This window comes from Primulina huaijiensis, chromosome 17 (genome assembly GCF_012295235.1).
Source record: "Primulina huaijiensis isolate GDHJ02 chromosome 17, ASM1229523v2, whole genome shotgun sequence".
NCBI classification, from domain to species: Eukaryota; Viridiplantae; Streptophyta; class Magnoliopsida; order Lamiales; family Gesneriaceae; genus Primulina; species Primulina huaijiensis.
In genome coordinates, this window is record NC_133322.1 from 505,593 (window position 1) to 519,980 (window position 14,388).

The 14,388-nt window shown below is 43.3% G+C and overlaps 1 protein-coding gene across 1 annotated transcript in view; it reads left to right on the forward strand.

Annotated features, from left to right (window-relative positions):
• LOC140962533 (protein PLASTID MOVEMENT IMPAIRED 2-like) overlaps positions 1 to 13,370 on the forward strand; it is an 18,374-nt gene extending 5,004 nt beyond the window's left edge. Inside the window, exons 6-7 of the mRNA XM_073421481.1 lie at positions 11,359 to 11,452; positions 11,543 to 13,370. Coding sequence (XP_073277582.1) covers positions 11,683 to 13,173 — 1,491 coding nt within the window. The 5' untranslated portion in view covers positions 11,359 to 11,452; positions 11,543 to 11,682 and the 3' untranslated portion in view covers positions 13,174 to 13,370. The remainder of the gene's footprint in view (positions 1 to 11,358; positions 11,453 to 11,542) is intronic.
• Positions 13,371 to 14,388: the final 1,018 nt, after the last annotated feature.

A 14,388-nucleotide genomic window follows, 5' to 3' on the forward strand; every position in this document is an offset into this window, starting at 1 on the left:
TCTAGTGCTGGATCCAAATCACCTACCGTGGCTGAGGAGTTGTTGGAGTTAAGGCAGAAAATGAAAGTTCTGGAAGGGCAGTTGGAGAGTCGTAGCATTTCTCGAGCTACTGCTAAGGGTTGCCCATTTACCGATATCATTGTCCGGGAACCTCTTCCCGGGAACTTCAAATCCGCCAAAGTAAAAGATTACGATGGCAATGCGGATCCTGAGGAGCACCTAGCCAGGTTTGAAAACATGGCCATGTTACACTGTTACACAGATCGAATCAAGTGTAAAGTGTTCCTCACCACTTTGGTGGATTCAGCTCAAAGGTGGTTTGAGGGACTGTCCCCTCAGAGTATTAATTCATTTAAAGACTTCCAGAAGGTGTTCCTACACCACTTCAGTAGCAGCAAGAAATACAAGAAGACCGCTTTTAGTCTTTTTGAAGTCAAACAGAACCTGGATGAAAGTTTGAGGGCTTATATTAAAAGATTTAATAGAGTGGCTTTGGATGTACCTACTTGCGCTACTGAAACAAAAACTACGTCATTCACCCAAGGCTTGAGGGAGGGTGAATTTTTCAAGTCGTTGACCAAAAAAGTGCCCGGGGATTTCGAAGACTTATTATCCCGGGCAGAAAAATACATCAACATGGAGGAAGCTTAGAAGCAGAAAAGGGAAACTGTAAGAAAAGAAAGGGGGGACCGGGTAGCTAGGCCCGAGGAGAAAGGGCAGAGAAGGAATAATCCAGGACACTTCTCTCACCACGTGCCTCTTAAGATTACCCGGGACAGAGAGGTTCAGGAATGCAGTAGGGATCTGGCCGCGGACCATCAATTATCCCGACCTGAGAAAAGAGGATTTTGTACTCTCCATAAGGTGTGTTATCACAACACCGAAGATTGCAAAACATTGAGGGGAAACTATTCCTTCCATTCCGCCCCAGAGCAAAGTCAAGCCCATAAGAGGCCGAGATTGCCATGGACATCTTCACAGCCAAGGCCCAACGCTCGGGGAGGAAGTATGAGGAATGTACCGAGGGGAGAGCCCGTTAGGAGAAGAGAGCCCGATCTTGAGACGAAAAAGAAGTCACCCCCTGCTACAGGATTGATAAAAATGATATCAGGAGGCTCCACTGATGGAGACTCCAACCGGGCAAGGAAGTCGAGGAGTAGGAGGGAATGTATGGAGGTAGATGGAATGAGAAGGAGTGAAGCGGTCATCAGTTTTGGCCCAGAGGATTTGAAGGGAGTGAACTTACCTCACAATGATGCCCTAGTTATCCAAGCCCGAGTGGTCAATTATGACATTCTGAGAGTCTTTGTTGACTCGGGAAGCTCTGTGAATGTAATTTTTAAAGATGCTTTTGTGCAGATGGATTTGCAGGGCTACCATTTGGAAACCGTGGAAACTGCCCTCTTTGGTTTTGCTGGCCATGTGGTCTACCCGGAAGGGGAAATCGTCCTTCCATTAACCCTGGGTTCCCGGGATCTCAAGAAGACGGTGATGACTACTTTTACTGTGGTAGACTCCCCTTCATATTATAATATAATTTTGGGGAGGCCCGCTATGAATGAATTAAAAGCCGTAGCATTTACCTATCACCAAAAGATTAAATTCCCGGTTGGTAGTAGAGTGGGTGAAGTCTGGGGAGACCAACCTTCCTCCCGGAAATGTTATGTAGAAGCTGTCCGGGTAGATCAGAGCAAAGCAAAGAAGGCTGGGAAGAAGGCTCGGACTGATGAAGTATGTGGAGGAGCAGTTGAGAAGGGGGAAGTGCACTTTGTGGCATAAGAGGAGCAGGAAGTTGTGGAGATTGGACCAGGACAGCAGATCCGGGTGGCCCGAGATCTTAACATATCCACCCGGGTCAGTCTACTTAACTGTTTAAATGATAATATTCACGTTTTTGCATGGTCCCAGCAGGAATTGACGGGAATCTCTCCCTTGATATCTGAGCACCAACTAAATATCCTCCCGGGATCTCACCCGATAAAACAGAAAAAGAGACACTTTGGCCCCGAAAAGGACAAAGTTATTGAGGAACAAGTAACAGAGCTCTTGAAAGTCGGTCACATTCGGGAAATTCAATTCCCCACTTGGCTCTCGAATGGGGTATTAGTGGCGAAATCAGCAGGGAAGTGGCGCATGTGTGTGGATTTTCGCGATCTCAATAAGACGTGTCCCAAGGATCATTATCCTCTGCCCCGTATTGATCAATTGGTGGATTCCACATCGGGCTTCGAATTACTGAGTTTCATGGACGCATACCAGGGGTACCATCAAATCCCCCTGGCCAAGAGTGATCAAGATAAAGCTAGCTTCATCACCTCGGGAGGTACATTTTGTTATATTGTAATGCCTTTCGGGTTAAAGAATGCAGGAGCTACGTACCAGCGTTTGATGAACAAAGTTTTCGAGAAGCAACTGGGGCGAAACGTGGAAGTCTATGTAGATGATATCCTGGGGAAGACTCGGGAGGTGGCCAGCTTTATTGAGGATCTAGAAGAAACCTTTGCCACTCTCGTACATTACGGAATCAAGCTTAACCCGGCCAAGTGCATTTTTGGCGTAAAGAGTGGAAAATTCTTGGGATTCATAGTGACAGATCGGGGAATTGAGGTAAATCAGGAGAAAGTCAAATCCGTGCTGTGCATGCCATCTCCTCGATCTGTCAAAGACGTACAAAAGCTGACCGGGAGGATTGCTTCCCTCTCTCGATTTATTTCCCGATCAGCACACAGGAGTTATCCTTTCTTTCAGGTATTGAGGAAGGCACGACAATTCGGATGGGATGATAAATGTGAACAGGCCTTCCAGGACTTGAAGATCCATCTTGCAGAGCTCCCTGTGTTAGTGAAACCAGAGCCCGGGGAAAAATTATTTGTTTATCTATCCACCACAGAGTATGCTGTCAGCTCAGTTCTAATAAAAGAAGAAGGCTCCGATCAAAGGCCTGTTTATTATGTCAGCCATGCTCTGAGAGGACCCGAACTCCGGTACAGTGAAGTGGAAAAGATTGCTCTGGCCTTGATCATGACTGCCCGGAAGCTAAGGCCTTACTTCCTGTCACATCAAATAATTGTCTTGACTAATAGTCCTATAGGCAGAATCATGACTCATTCGGAAGTATCAGGGCGAATGATCAAATGGGCAGTGGAGTTAGGAGAATATGATATCGAATACAAACCCCGGGTGGCCATTAAAGCGCAAGCCCTATCAGACTTTTTGTCTGAGATGGTACAACCTGCTGAAGATGAAGTATGGAGGGTGTTTGTGGATGGGGCGTCTAGCCTTGCAGGGTGCGGAATAGGTGTGGTAGTAATATCTCCTCCAGGAGAGAAGATTAAGTTGGCTTTAAGGATTGATTCCCGGGTTACTAATAATGAAGCCGAGTATGAAGCTGTCCTTGCAGGAATCCGAGCTGCTAAAGAGATTGGAGCTTCCCGTATTATTGTATATTCTGATTCACAATTAATCACTCAGCAGATAAAGGGTGCTTATGAAGCTAAAGATGATAGGATGCTCAAATATTTACAGCTCATAAAAACCCAGGCAGCCATCTTTGTGGATTGGAGTATCGAACAAATACCCCGGGAGGAAAATGGAGAGGCAGACGCTCTAGCAAAAATGGCTGCCTCATTATCAGAAGTCAACACCCGGGAAATTTTGCATGTTTCCCGTTTGGTCCTGTCCACCGAGGAAGAAATACTACCAATACCCGAGGACTCCTGGATGACGCCATTGATTAAATTCATTACAACAAATGAATTACCTGAAGACAGGACTCGGGCTCAAAGAATCAAGAGACAAGCTCCCAGGTTCGTTCTTTTAAATAAAATCTTATACAGAAAATCATTCCAGGGACCTCTACTAAAATGCTTGTCTGAAGGAGAAGTGGATTATGTCCTCCGAGAAATACATGAGGGATGTTGTGCTGAGCATCTCGGAGGGATGGCTTTGGCCCGGAAGACAATGCTTGCCGGATTCTGGTGGCCAACTCTTAGCCAGAATTCTGCTCAAATGGTCCAGGCTTGTAAGAAATGTCAACATCACTCAAACTTGCAGCACAATCCGGCCACTCCCATGAAGCCTATCTGGGCATCTTGCCCCTTTGATCAATGGGACCTGGATATTGTTGGTCCTTTCCCAACTGCCAGGGCTCAAAAGAAGTTCTTACTCGTGGCTGTGGATTACTTTTCCATATGGGTGGAAGCCGAGTCATTGGCTAGAATTACTGAGCAGGAAGTATTGAAATTTTTGTGGACGAGCATTGTGTGCCGGTTCGGATTGCCCAGAAGACTAATCTCAGATAACGGGAGACAATTTCAGGGCAAAGGAATTGCATCCTGGTGTCGTGAAATGAAAATCACTCAGTCTTTTACTTCTGTTGCCTACCCTCAAGCTAATGGTCAGACAGAAGTTATTAACAGAATTATTATACAAGCATTGAAGACCAGGCTACAAGGCAAGGGAAAAGATTGGGTGGAAGAATTACCCAGTGTTCTCTGGGCGTACAGAACTACTCCCCGAGCACCTACTCAAGAAACTCCTTTCAACCTGGTATATGGTTCTGAAGCAGTCCTTCATGTCGAAATTGGGCAAACTTCTCCCTGGGTAGAATCTTATCCAGGCGGCAATGATCAAAGTCGGGCCATGGAATTGGATTTGGTAGAAGAAAGAAGAGACCGAGCAATAATTCGAATGGAAGCATACCGAGGTCGAATCATGAAATCGTACAATAAAAAGGTCCGAGTTCGAGATTTTCAAACAGGGGATTTAGTCATGAAAAAAGTTAATCCTGCCGGGGATGTTGGGAAACTAGAAGCTCGGTGGGAAGGACCTTATAAAATTACCCGGAGGGTTAGCTCAGGATCTTTTTATTTAGAAGACACGCAGGGACGCTCTCTCAAAAGGCCTTGGAATGTATTTAATTTAAAGCAGCACTATTCCTAACAGATGTAATTGATTGGTTGAAGATATAGTGAAAGATCTATTTTTCTCAAAGAGAAGCATTATATTATTTGTTGTATCTTAGACTCGGGAAGAACTAACTTAAAAGCCCAGGGCACTACACCCTGGCTCGGGGAACCACACCTCGACCATTCCCAAGTCCCGGGACATGATCCCCGGCCCAAGGCTCCGCACCTTGGTTCTTAAAAGCCCAGGGCACTACACCCTGGCTCGGGGAACCACACCTCGACCATTCCCAAGTCCCGGGACATGATCCCCGGCCCAAGGCTCCGCACCTTGAATCTAAAAGCCCAGGGCACTACACCCTGGCTCGGGAAACCACACCTCGACCATTCACAAGTCCCGAGACATGTTCCTTGGCCACACGCCTTGATTATTCTTAACTCGGTAGGATCCAGGCTAGGGACATTCATTCGTTACGAAGATATGTTCTTTTCTTATCATAATTGTTTACTAAAAGGTCCGGTTAGTTCTCAACACTTGAAATATTTTCTTGATGTTTGCATAAAAAACAATGGTGTTACTTGGCTATCAAGAGATTAATCGAGACACTATTAAAGGAAAGAATCTGTTCAATAAAAATCCGAGAACAGGAATTACAGAAGTAAAGAAAAAAGAGAATACAACCCTAGTCTATATCAATATGATCGGATCCTGGCTCATCTTCCTGGTTTTCCTCCTTCTCCTCCTCTCCACCCTTGGGAAGGGATGCAATGGCCAGGCCAAAATCAGGAAAATTTTCCTTATCCTGGGGTAAGAGTCCAGCTCCCTCAAATTGTTCCCGGCACTTGTCAAAACCGGTCTTGAAAAGAGGGTAAGCCTTATCTACCACGGCCTTATTGAACTCAGGAGATTGAAGGAAGGAAGCTTGCCATTTATCCTTATTATGCTCCGCCAGAGACAAAGCATTCTCGGCCCTCTCTGCTCGGGATTGTTGAACTTCTATCTGCTCAGATAGAGAATGGTTTCTCGACTCCGAGACAGCCAAGGCACCTCGCAGATTCTCCTCCCGAATGGTAGCTTCATCGAGGTCCTCCCGAGACTTGTCCAATGCCGTGTGAGCCGACTCCAAGGAAGCTTTCAGGATGGCGATCTCCTCTTCGTGAAGGCTTTTAGCCCGAGCAAGCTCTCCGTGCAATTGATCTTGGATTTCTTGAGCAGCCCGGGTTTGATGACCTTTCTTGGTAGCCACCGCCGCCACTTCCTCAAAGGCCGAGATCATCATTTGGGCAGCCTGTACAAAGCAAGTTAGTAAAAGAAAGGATAAATGAAGGAAAGAAGAATAAAGAAAAGACTTACAGATAGGAATCGGTTAGATCTTTCAAGGAACCGAGCACCAGGCCCAAAATTCTTCAAAAAGGCATCTTCCTCAGGAGTGAGCATAAGCTTTAAGCGCCGAATACCAGTGGAAGAAGCTCCCTCCAGGAAGGTGTTGGGCCAGGTGGGTTGATCGGTCAGAAGAGGCTCTTGGGGAGGCTCCTCTGTAGGTTGACGCTGGGGAGGAGTGGTCGACGAGCTCTGCCCTCCTTCCCAGTTAGATTCACCCAGAATCCGCTCCGGGCTTGTGACAGCCTTTCGCTTCCTCCGGGTGAGGGGAATGTGGTCTTCAGAGTCTTCCCGGGATAAATCCCGGGTCACCTCTTCTTGCTGGGCTTCCGCCCGGGTCAACTCAGCTCGCCGCGCTGCTTCCGCCTCAACCTGTTTCTTCTCACGGGCAGCCTTCCGGGCTGCCAATTTCTTCTCCTTGGCAACCTTTTCCTCTTCCCATTTCTGGAGAAAAGCCTCTTGCATTTTGGAGGATTCTGTGCAATAAGAGGGAGGATTAGTAGAGATTATAAAAGATGGATGAATAACAAACTAAGAAGACAGGAATTAGAAAGTTACCGGGTTGAGGGTCCGAGCCAGCCACCTTGTCAATCGCCCGATCTATTGGGTCTTCAGCCCGGACGCTCAACCCATAAGTGATCAAGTGCTCCTGGGAAATAAGGGAGGAGGAAGAGTATTTTTGACCCTCCACCAAGTCTTGGCTTCGGGTGTAAAATTCCTCGAATTTGTAAGCTCGAGGAAGGGTAGGTTGGGGAGGAAGAAAGGGAAGAAACCCTGTTAGACAGGAGAGAGAGGATGGGAGTTGTATAAAAAAATATCTTCCTTTCCATCCTTTCTGGGAAGAAGGAATGTCATCAAGGAACCGGGCGTTGAACCGGGCAGAAAGGGGCCGGGTATAATAATAGCAAAAGAGGAGGGAATAACTCCTAGGGTGCGGAGATCCTCGTCCGCCCCCGAACGCAAAGTGCTGCTCATTGAGGAGAACCAAGGGGCTCCCGGGGCCTCAGAAGAAGGGCGGTCAGAAACCCGAGTTTTTCCCTTACCTTTGCCCTTTCCTGGGGCTCGAGAAGTGCCCGAGGAGGAAGGTTTTGAAGAGGAAGGTTTGGTTAGAAGGGTTTTTTGTTTTTTAGAAGGTTGAGTTATAGAACGGCGAGGGGGAGAAGGATGGGAGTCAGAGCGCAGTGCGGTGGAGAGCCCCGCACATTAGCCCCAGAGGTAGAGGAAGTAGAATTAGACATATTGCGAAGGAGAAACTTACGAGTATTCGGAGAAAGATGGTCGAGGATTGTTGAAGCTAGGTGATTTCGCGCGGAGGAGCTTCAGGAAGAAAATTCGCAAGGGCTTCGCCGAAGTTTTAAATTTGAAAGTGTTTTTTTTTTCGAAAACAGGAGGCCTAATATATATAGGCGGTGGAAACGAACCTGAACCGCTGATCCAGAACAGAACAAACGGACCAGATTAACCTCGAAAATTGAGCGGCATGATTGGGCGGGACATTTGAAAAGACGGGGGCATAAATCGAGGCGTCATGATCATTTATACACTCGGAATACATACAGATTCTGACAGCCTGGCAGTAGGGCATACGTCATTATAACACCATATCAATTACCCTGGTGATGTGAGAACCCGGCATTTCATTTTAAACCCGGGTTGTGTGAGAACCCGGCAGTATGAGAACCCGGCATTTCATTTTAAGCACAGGTGTGGGAAGAGCCCGGCAATTTATGATAGGCTTAGGAAACATTAGTTCCTGGCATTTCGGTTTGACGCGTTAGTTATATACTACTCGGCTTACAGAATTCATTGGCAGAAGAATAGGAAGATGAAGAATTACATCTACTAAAATTTTATTGAGGAAATAATCTATGCCACGTTACAGCAGCTAGTTCAGAATCTACAGAATCCTGCCACTCAACTATCCAATTATTCAATTCATGGATTCTTAAACTAGTGAAGGATTCGGCAGAGGAAATCTTCTTTAGCTGATGCCACTCCTTCCATAGCATTGCATGCAGGAGAACTTGGTCAGTTGCTAGCTCTGTAACGTGGTTGACATCAAATTGTTGTTTGTATCTTCTCGCTACTGCCCTCTGGGAACGAGTAAGTGCCAAACCATGTTGATAGGAATTCTGGAGATCTTGAATCTTGAACCATGAAGACATAACCTTTACCGAGATATATTCTTCAATAGTTTTCTTCAAGTCTTCCAGATAAGGAAGCATCTCATCTGTGACAATGGCATGCGTACTGCTACAAGCGGTAGACTCACTCGAACTCGGCATATTGGATTATTGTTCTTATTTCACTTTCATCTTCTTATTTATAGACAGGTGGTATTTAATGTTGAAGAAGGTGGACAGCCGTGTGCTAGCTTAAACGTTTTTTATTTATGAAGAAAGATGGGGCTACAGGTATCAATGTATCGGAATTAACAAATTCTTGGAACGTGGAATGATATGAATGCGAAGCGTGTGTCATAATAACGTCTCTTGGAATACTCGAGAAGAGTAACCGACAGAGCACCGTACTCAGAGCCCGGGAGGCTAGAGTCCCGGGCATTTCAAGAAAAGCCCGGGAGATGTTAAGGTTTAGCATTGTGATTTTATCAATTAACCTTGTTCCACTCGCGGTATATATGCATCAACCGATAAACTTAAGAGATTACAGCAAAATAACGACAGAGACAGGCTTCAATTAGTATTCTATTCAACCATAGACATTAGCGCGTACTACATCATCGTATTCTTCCTCTACAGCAATTATCCATATTTTCACCCAAGCAGATAAAGGTCCGGTGGAAGTCTTCAAGAAGCTGTCTGAATCAGCAATACGCTTAAGGATCTTTATTTCTTTCCGAAGCATTAATTGGTAGATACGACCATCTGTAAAGACGTCTACCCACTCAGCTATATGCAAGTGCTCTCGCACTCTCCTCAGTTTAGCAACCAGGCTAGGAGTGATAGCTTCTCCAGAATCATAAAGAAGTTTCAGCCCCTGAAGCTCTTCCCAGTAGTCAATAATTGCGTGAAACACTTCATCTTCCATAGTAGATTTTCGAATCTCTAGAGCGGATTCTTTTAAGGCTTCGGTCATACTCGGAGTTTTCGAACTACTTTCACCAGCCATTGTGTTTCCTGGATGACAGTTTGTTAGTGCGATTGAAAAATGGGTGAGTGGTTATGTATAGGAGGAAGGGACTAATCACAGCCGTTGATCTGTAAATGCATGAATGACTAAGATGGGCCAAGAGTTGAAAAGACGTGTACGGTTATCAAGGCGTCAGACTTATCCACTTCTCGAAATGCGAAACGTCTTTTAAGCGGGAATTTATGCTATGACACGTGTCATCGTGGTAGTATCGACAGGGCCCAAGAATGTTAAACAATAAGTTATTATGAAGCCAGGGGACAGAAGGTCTCAGCATTTCATCTCATCTGTGGGATATTTGAAGACTTCAATTTGGTGCACTGTTCATTATCTTGGACTGATCGGGACAGCGAGTCAAGCTCTAGCCCGACTATTTTAGGGATGGGTGGTGATACCCCCATAAGGATCCGGGTCGTTGCCATAAGGATCTGGGTCGATTGACGACCCGGACACTATCAAGAGCCCGAGCACTACATGTTTCCCAAGAATTCTTCGAACAGCCCGGTCTCCCGCGCAATCATCGCCCGAGCTCTCATATAAGTACCCGGGTAATCAATTGCCCGAGCTACCTCGAGAATTGAACCATACTCAAGTATGATTGATACAGGACGTCTAATCTGTCAGAACAACTTGGGTTTGGAGTGTCCTAAAAGTCATCAGAAGATAGGGTATGGGCAGCCGACCTACCATACTTAGTAGGTAGCACTGGAATCAAGGTACCTACCTCATCTTCTACTATAAATAGCAGGTATAAATGTCATTTACCGATTCTGAAATCTTTGAACTCTCAAGCATTACACATATTTTCTCCCAAATATTGCTTGTGTTCATCTTCAACCTGCTGACTTAAGCATCGGAGTGGCCACGCCGGATACCCCTCCGGCGCCCATTCACGAGTTTCTTTCATTGTTTGCAGGTGCTATTGAAGTCATTACCTTCACTCAAATTCCCTAAAAACTATAAATTATTGATTTGACCTGTTGGAGCTCCTTACCCGGCTCATCCATTTCAACAAAGTCACATCATCATGCAAAACAGTTTCTTCCTTTGTACTACCAAGCAGCTTCACTTAAAGGTAAGACGACATGCTACGTTCAGATTCTTTTTCAAATGGTTCGTTAAAACCTTTTTGAACTGATCGCCCTTCAGGTATCTACATCCATAAATTCTCTTTTTTATCACCAGTTATTTTTATCCCTGGCTACAAAATACTAGAAACTTTCCCCTTACGAGATGACAGTGGAGCTTTTTTAGGATAAGGGACATCGGCCTTGATGTCTGAGCTTGAAGCCTCAATATCAAAACAGGGGCTATTCACTTCCAGGAAGCGAGATAAAATGACTCTGATATCGGTTCATTGAAATCGCTCACAGCTGATGAATGACAATCGAGACCAAATCAAGCAAGCGATATATATTGAGATATTTTCTGTAATTTTTGACGTTTCATCTTCAATTGGATTCTATCAATTTCTCAATCTCTTCAAATTCTGGAATATGAACCCTTTTTCCGTTGATCTTTTGTCTGTCATCTTGGGTTACAAGTGTCGCATATAATATTGTTGGAGAGAGAAGTAAATTTGGTTAAGAAGTCAAGATTCTTTTTCATACAACTTGGAAAAGAAAACGGCAATTTACTGTATCTCGTTACATAAAAAAACAAATGATTTTCTAAAAATATAAAGCTTAGCTCATCAAGGGGTCCATTTCCTGCGAACTAGTGCTCCCATTTTTCTTGGGGTCCACGGAGGATAAACTCCTATCGTGGCAGGGGATGCCACCCAATCGCCACCATTACTTTATCTTTCTTTTTAGACCACTAATTCCCATAAAGAAATTTATTTTAGCTGTACATTTTTATATTTGGCAAGTGGATAACACTTGAAATATAATTTGAGATTTTGGGCTTTGATTAAATTTACAGAAATTGTAAAATTTCATTCATGAAAAGATCGATGATGGGTGTTCACGAGCTTCGTGGAAGGGAAAATGGCCTGGTTGTTATAGCAGCTATCAAGGTACCGAGAATTTTGATCGAAATTTGTATTTCTATTTATTTATGATCCTAATTCCTAACTGTGAACTCCCTGCGTGTGACTGTGTTTTAGAAGCCTCGCACATAAACAAGAGAGCATCAATTGGGGAACCGAGACTGGAGCCAATTAGCTAAAATCTAAGCACAAGAAGATTCCTAGCTCGAAACAAAAGACAAGCAGAAACAGAATCAGAGCTTTTTGCTAAGAAGAAAATGGCGAAAAATTCGAGTCCAAGAATCCAAGAACCGATCTCAAGAGCCAAAACACAAAAACGAGAGGGCAAGAAGCCAAAGATCGCAAAAGCAAGTGCAGCAGAACGGATAACTGGAGATTCTCAGTATGCCGAAGTGGTGGCAGATTTAAAGTCTATGAAACAAGAACTTAATAATCTTAAGCTGGATATGGCTTTTGTTTTGCAAGAAAAGAGACGGGTCGAGCAGGAAACAGACTCTTCTCTTTTGAATATGGTGATCCATGCGAATTCCTTAAAAACAATTAGAAGAGAGATTGAGGAAACTAATGAAGAGCATGTGTTAGTTGAGTTGGCTAAAATTGAGGCTATCAAGGAATATGGAGAGATTGAAGTTCAAAGAAAAGAAAAGAATGAACGATTCTTGAAAAGGAGGGAGGTGACTCGGAATAAAATGAAGAAAATGGCTCGAGAAATAGAAAATGCAAGAAAATTGGAGAACAAGCTGGCTGTTACATTATCAGATATCAATCTGTTAGAGAATGGATTGAAAAAAATCAAGGAGATGGTGAAAAGAACAGAAAGAAATGAAAGCTCGAAATTCTCGTGTTTGTTAGATTCTGTCACAAAAGAGTTGGAGGCGGCAAAGAAAGAGTTGGATGCAATTAGAGAGGGTGGCTTTCAGTTAAAGGCTTCCATGGACGTCGTGCGGAATGAGCTTAAGCAAGCTATGGAAGAGACTTTGCAACAAAAGAAGAAAGACCGAATAACAGAAATGTTAATGCAGAAAATCTACTTAAAGCTTCTTAGAGCTAAAGCTAAACTGGAAGCAAAATCTACTGCAGAAAACAAGGCCAAAACCAAGGTGTCGAATCTATCACTTACCCTTGAACGATTGAAATCTGAATCTGAAGCATCCAAGAACGATCTGTCCTACGTCAGCGAAGAAACTGCAATAATCAGACAAGAAGTTCTAATAACTGATACTGAGATAGACTTAGCAGAGGGAAAATTAGAAGAGGCCTCGCAAGAACTTGAAGCCGTTAAATCATCAGAGCTGATAGCCCTCGAGAATTTAAGAGCGCAAATTGAGATTACAATGGGAAATAGAGCTTCAACTACTCAGCATAGCTCAAAAATCACAATTTCCAAATTTGAATATGAGTACCTCATCAGGCATGCAGACACAGCCAAGGAGATTGCAGACAAAAAGGTCGCTGCAGCTCATGCTTGGATTGAAGCTCTGAAAGCAAGTGAGAAAGAAAATATAATTACAGCTGAGCTATCACGAAGAGAAACAAGGGAGCTAAAAGTTGAGGAAGAACACAAGGTTCCCGATGCTGTGATCACATTTTCAAGCAAAACCACGAATCAGATCTTTGAAATGACACCTGCAAAAAAAGCAAAGACTCGAAGAGCATCATATCCCATGGGTCGCCGAACATTCAGACCGAAATCTTTTGCAGTGAGGAGGAGAAAAGAGATCTCGCCAACTACATCCCCAGTTCTGTAACAAAATTCTGATTTTATTCCCTTAGTAACACTATTTTTCTCGCAGATTGGACTAACATCTGACTTTGACGTCTGGTAGCTAGCAAAAACTATGAAACACAACAGGGTTGTCAACAAAATTCAAGGGTTAGTATTTCACAGCTTTAATGGAAGAATTCCTCTGGATTGGTTACAATTTAATAATTTTAGGAATAATAAAGTTCGTCTTTAACAAATATTTTGGAACTTGAAAAAAATGGATTATATAAACATTACTACAACACAGGGTACAGGTATGCATGCATTCGAGAAAACAGTAACAGGCAACAGAGTAAACATATGTAAAGAAAAATGCAAAATTGTACAAAATATCAATCAGATTTCCACACTTCCAAGTATAATATCTTCCTACTACAAGTACAAGCCACACCATTTGGCAAGATGTCGAACGAGCGCTTGAGGAGAGTATTCATTTTAGCCCATTAATCAAACTTGAGATCTTGAACGCCCTCAAGTAACAAAGTCACATTATCAGAAAACTCAATGTTGGGTTGTATGATATATGATATCTTAGTCGTATATCACCACAACGGATAGCAGAAGACACTGGAGAGATATCAATCAGTTCCGAAGAAATCATGGGATAAGGAGTTTTCATCAGTGGTTGATCCTGACTAGAAGGTATGTATGTCAGCAGGAACATTCCCCCCTAAGCATTTTTTAAGCTGATCCTGCCACCGCTGAAAACCGGAGATTTGTATCGACGGGCGAAAGGTGGAGGACCGGAAGAACTAATAGCATCAGTTGTTAAACTTTATATCTCATAAACACAAGATCTTTAAACATTCGCTTCATATTATCAGAAATAACTGCAGTAAAACATACCGAAATTCATAAGCGAATCTGTTTGAATGAAACTTTTTTCAACAAAAATCTCCTTCATTTTTGACCGAATCAATCAAGTTTCTCACTTTTAATTCATATTTATAAATCATGCACAAACATAATACGTGTAAAATTATAATGATAATTTATATATCATTTTTTCATTTTATTAAATGTTTAATTTTATATTTAATATAATAATTATTAATACTCTCAATACACTTCGAGTATCGAATTCTTTGATGGGGGATTTTTTTGCATTGTTTTTTTCCTTCTATAAATATTTAATATAAATGAAAACATAACACCCGTAATTATTAATTCCGATGGAGATAAAATGAACACATAAAAA